Raw genomic sequence first — 5,486 nt, forward strand, 5'->3', positions numbered from 1 at the left:
ACCTGTCACGTAACACCTGGCCCACCTGCCACACCACACTGCCCTACCTGTCACGTAACACCTGGCCCACCTACCACATCACCTGGCCCCACCTGTCACCTAACACCTGGCCTACCTGTCACCTAACACCTGGCCCAATTGTCACCTAACATTTGGCCCCATCTGTCACCTAACACCTGGCCCACCTACCACATCACCTGGCCCACCTGTCACCTAACACCTGGCCCTACCTGCGACATGGCTTGTGCCCTCTGAGGCTTCCAGCTCACAATGCCCAGCCCGTTAGGGAGAAAGCTGCCTCCGTGAGAGGGTCAGGGACAGGGAGCCCCAGCAGCCCACTGCTGCCCCTCACTGGCCTCTCCCCACAGGCTACCTCTTAGCCTTGGGCCCCCTCCTCTTCATCAGCATCTTCGACGTGTGGCTGCAGCTCTTCTCTCATGACCAGGCTTACGCCATCAACCTGGCTGCCGTGGGCACGGTGGCCTTCGGCTGCACAGGTAAGGAGGGGCTGGGGGCGGGCTCAGGGCGCAGGAGTCCCATCCGCATTGCTGGGCCCGTAGCGGCAGACAGCAGCTGAGCTGGGCAGGGTGCCAGGTGGGTCTCAGCGGGCCTGCCAGTGAGCACAGGCATGCACGCTCATGCACACACGTACACACATGTGAACACCACACACGTGCGTGCTGAGCACAGGTGGCCCCAGGGCTGCAGGATGCCCAAGCCCCACGGGGCGCGCGCCCTCGGGGACACTGTGCTGGGCTTCATGGTCGGGCCCACATCACTGGCTTCCACACTGATTTTTGTCTGGCTTTACTTTTCAGTTGGAAAAAAAAATTCACACGTGTGAATTTGTGTCAAAGTTGTAAAACAATACAGTAACTAGCCCTTCATCCCGCTTCACCCGGTGCTCACGCTTTGTTGCTCCTTTGCCCACACCATCGGCTCTCCCGACAGGTATAAATGGTGTCTCATGGTTATGCCTCTCTCTCTCTCTTAAGTGCAGCAATCCAGCTTCTATGGGTACACGGGGATGCTGCCTAAGAGGTACACGCAGGGCGTGATGACCGGGGAGAGTGAGTATCTGCAGACGCAGGGAGAGGGCGCCGGGAGGGGCGCCCCTGGTTGGGGAGCTGGTCCACAAGCTCTGGGGAAGCTGGGCTGAGGACAGGGGCCCCCTCTTCCCTCCCCTGGGCAGGACTCCATAGCATGTGTGCGTATTTGTGTGCGTCTGCATGTGTGTGCTGTTTGCTGTTGTGACGTGCCTGTCTTCTCTGACATGAGGGACGTGTACCCAGGGCGTGCGTCCAGGTGGCCTGTGCGTCCCCCAGGGCGTGCGTCCTGGGGCCTGTGTGAGGGACGTGTACCCAGGGCGTGCATCCAGCTGGCTTGTGTGAGGAGCGTGTACCCAGGGCGTGTGTCCAGGGGCCTGTGTGATGAGGGACGTGTACCCAGGGCGTGCATCCAAGTGGCCTGTGTGAGGAGCATGTACCCAGGGCATGCATTCAGGTGGCCTGTGTGAGGGGCGTGTACCCAGGGCGTGCGTCCAGGTGGCCTGTGCATCCTTTACCACGTTCACTGACAGCTGACACTTGGCGGCTCTCACTCCCCTCCCTTCATCCATCCATCATCCACTTACCAATAGTCTATCTTATCTCTGTGTATCATCCACCAGCAATTACCAGTCCTCTATCTACCTACTGATCACCCACTGTCTGTCTTCTACCTGTCTTCTAAGACAGCTTCTTACCAGAGCTTAGGACTTTGTGGGGATGCGTGACGCGGACAGGGTGGCATCTGGCGTGAGGGAACACATCCTTAGTGCTGGGACTTCAGACATCCACAGAGGGCTGTGTGGGTTTCCTGGGGCCCCTGAGTTAGAGCCCACGAAATGCCTTTCTCACACTTGATGGAGGGAGAACTGGCCTCCTCCTGACCCCTCACATTTGACCTCCTGGAGCAAAGGTCAGACAGTCTGCCAAGAGCGTCTTGCCAGGTGCACACGCTCTAGAGTGATGTCCAGGCCAAGGTAGGAGAGGGACCTTGCCTAGAATTGTTCCAGGACGAAGGTTGAGCTGCACAGAGGTGGCACTGGGAGGGGGTGTCTCTCACAGGGTGACGCTGTCCCCTGGAGGTGACTTTGAATGGCCCAGGTGTCAGTGAACCTGCATCCTTCCCTTTGTCCTGAAAGGCAACGACGCTTCAGGTATGTTCAAGGAGGAAATGATGGCTGGTCCGCTCGGCAGCACCTTGACAGTTGCAGATGGATGGTCTAGGGTGGTTCCAGGAAGCACCTTGACAGAGCTAGAAAAGATTGAGATTGTTAACAATTTCATCTTATTCCATCCACAATCAACACTCTTGGTACCAGCAGTCAGGAAATCAAAAGACAAGGTGCAGTGGGAAAGTCTGCTGTCAGGGGCCTTGCCAGAGTGCTGAAGAGCAATGATGTCAGTCTAGAGACTAAGGTGTGCCTGATCCAGGCCAGGATCTTCACAATTACTTGCTATGCTTCAGAGAGCTGGACAATGACTAAGGATGATAGAAGAATCTAAGACTTGAATGTGGTGCTGGAGAAGAGTCTTGAACATACCATGGCCTGCCAAGAAAACCAACAGATTCGACCTGGAGGGGGTGAAACCAGGTTTCTCCTTGGAGGCAAGGATTTTTAACTCCATCTCACAGACTTTAGGCATGTCACTGGGAGGGACCCGCTCCTGAAGAAGGACATGTTTGGAAGGGTATGGGGTCAGCGCAGAAGAGGAAGACCCTGGATGAGATGGATTGACACAGTGACCGTGGCACTGGGGGGGTGTCAGACAATGAAGTTGGCTTGAGGTAGGGCAGGGTTCAGAGCTATTGTACACAGGGTCGCTGTGAGTCACAGGGGACTCGATGGCGCATAACAACAACAACACCTATCTTCATGGGAAGCGCTGGTGGCCTAGTAATAAGGAGTTGTGCTGCCTACGGAAAGCCTGAGGTTCAAATCCACCAGCTGCTCCTCAAGAGACAAGAGGCTGTAGATGTTCATTGAAATTAATAATAATAATAATAAAAGAATTAAAAATAAAAAGAGGAGGCAACCTCCTCTCTTGTGATTCACTGCCTGTAAAACCCGCTAGAAGGTCAGCAATCCCAGCTTGATGGCACATAACAGTAATATCTATCTTCATAGATAAGGAGCTCTGGTAGCATAGTGGGGAGGGAGTTTACTGCCAACCCAAAGGTGATCAGTTCTAATCCACTAGTTGCTCTGTGGGAGAAAAATGGACCATCTCCTCCCATGCAACTCACAGCCTCTGAAAGAGTAATGGTGGTGCATTCGTTATCAAAAAGGAGATTTCAAAATACCTCCTGAAGCACAATGCTATCAGTGACAGGATAATATCCACATACATACAAGGAAAACCAGTTACTACAACCGTTAATCGAACATATATACCAACCAAAGATGAAGATGAAGAAATTGAGCATCTTACCAATTTCTGCTATCTGATCAAACATGCAATCAAGATGCATTGATAATAATTAGTGACTGAAAAGTGAAAGTTGGAAGCAAAGAAGAATGACTGGCGGTTGGAAAAATGCGGCGGTGGTGCAGAAGCAGCTTGAAGATAGTGTGATCGAATATTTTGCAATCGATGTCGTTATTCTCTGCCAATGCCTTTTAAAACACCCAATAAACGAAAGTGTGCAACTATGAATGAATGGAAATCCAAAGTCTCTGTAAACTTTCATTAAAATAAATTTTTTAAAGAACCCACAGCAACCCATGAACAGTGACTATACACACGGACCTCCCCTGGCCGAATACACAGGAGTCAAGATTACTGCAGTTGTGCAAAGAGACGGTGGGGAAACAACACCAGCACTCAGAGCCAGGCCTGACGCGGCTGTGAAACTGAACAGCAGTTGTTGTTGTTGTTGTTGTTAGGTGCTGTCAATATGGCTCCTAGCGACCCTGTGAGCAGATCTGAACCCTGACCTGTCCTGTGCCATCTTCCTCGTCTCTGACACATTTGAGCCCATTTCTGCTGTCACTGTGCCAATCTACCTGGTTAAGGTCTTCCTCACTCCTGCTGACCCTCCATTTTTCCAAGCATGATATCCCTCTCCAAGAAATAGCCTCTCCTAACAAAATGCCAAAATATGTGAGATGAAACTTTGTTAGAACATCAATTATTCATGTGCAAACTCAAATTAAAACTGAAGAATATGAAAACAATTTCATGAGAGCCAAAAGACACCTCAGTTTATTCAAGCTAAATTTTTAAACCATCTCAAGAATAGATCTGATGCATTGAGCAGTAACATCTGAGGACCAGATAAGTTGTAGGATGACATCAAAGATGTCACCCGTGAAGAAAGCGGAAGGTCATTGCAAAGAGAGTAAAGAAAGACCAGAGTGGATGTCAGAAGAGACTCTGAAACTTCCCCTCGAACCTGAAGCAAAAGTAAGGAATGAAGAAGGAAAAGAACTGAGCAGAAGGCATCAAGGCATAATCTGAGGAGACCAAGCAAAGTATTATAACAAGTCCCAAAACCAGAAGACAGGAACGTGCTCAGCTTTCTCAAACTGAAAGAACTCAAGAAAAAAAAAATTCAAGCTTCTAGTTGCAATGCTGAAGGATCCTATGAGCAAAATACTGCATGATTCAGGAAACAGCAAAAGAGGATTGAAGGAATACACAGAGTCACTGTACCATAAAGAATAGGTCAACACTGAACCATTTAGGACGTAGCAGATGATCAAGAATCAATGGTAACGAAGGAAGAAGTCCAGGCTGCACTGAAGGTATTGGCAAAAAATCAGACGGGGGGAATTGACGGAATACCATTTGAGGTGTTTCAACAAACATGCAACCTTGGGTGCACTCTATGCCAAGAAATAGGGAAGATAGCTGCCTGGCCAATTAACTGGAAGAGATCCATATTTGTTCCCAATCCAACAACAATCGTCAACATCACACACAAGTAAAATTTTACTGATGATTATTTTTACTGGTGAAAAATTACTAGAACAGTACATTGACAAAGAATTTTTGAAAATGTGAGATGGATTCAGAAGAGGGTGTGAAACATCATTGCTGATGTCAGGTGGATCTTGGCTTAAAACAGAATAAATACCAGGGAGAATAGAACTGTCCAAGTGAGCGGGGCTGGGGTGGGTGGGCTGGGTGGGCTGGTCAGGACAGAGCTGGGCCGGGCAGTCAGGCTGGGCTGAATAGACTGGGCTGAGATGGACAGTCTGAGCTGCATGGGCTGGTCAGGACAGAGTTGAGCCAGGCAGTCAGGCTGGGCTGAGATTGACGGGCTGGGCTGGGCTGGGTAGGCTGGTCAGGACAGAGCTGAGCTGGGCAGTCAGGCTGGGCTGAGATGGATGGTCTGGTCTAGTCTGGGCAGGGCTGGGCTGTGTGGGATGGCATGGACATGCGGGCTTGGCAGTGGATGGAAGCTACCCAGCCCCTGCTGCCCGGCCCCTCTTGCCT

At 50.8% G+C, this 5,486-nt stretch overlaps 1 protein-coding gene across 1 annotated transcript in view; it reads left to right on the forward strand.

Moving 5' to 3' along the window:
* SLC29A4 (solute carrier family 29 (equilibrative nucleoside transporter), member 4) overlaps window positions 1-5,486 on the forward strand; it is a 15,197-nt gene that overhangs the window by 3,374 nt on the left and 6,337 nt on the right. Inside the window, exons 4-5 of the mRNA XM_006889750.1 lie at window positions 369-497; window positions 996-1,070. Of these exons, the coding sequence (XP_006889812.1) occupies window positions 369-497; window positions 996-1,070 (204 nt within the window). The remainder of the gene's footprint in view (window positions 1-368; window positions 498-995; window positions 1,071-5,486) is intronic.

The sequence above is a fragment of the Elephantulus edwardii genome, unplaced genomic scaffold (assembly GCF_000299155.1).
Source record: "Elephantulus edwardii isolate Elephantulus edwardi_28Jun2011 unplaced genomic scaffold, EleEdw1.0 scaffold00080, whole genome shotgun sequence".
Taxonomy (NCBI): Eukaryota; Metazoa; Chordata; class Mammalia; order Macroscelidea; family Macroscelididae; genus Elephantulus; species Elephantulus edwardii.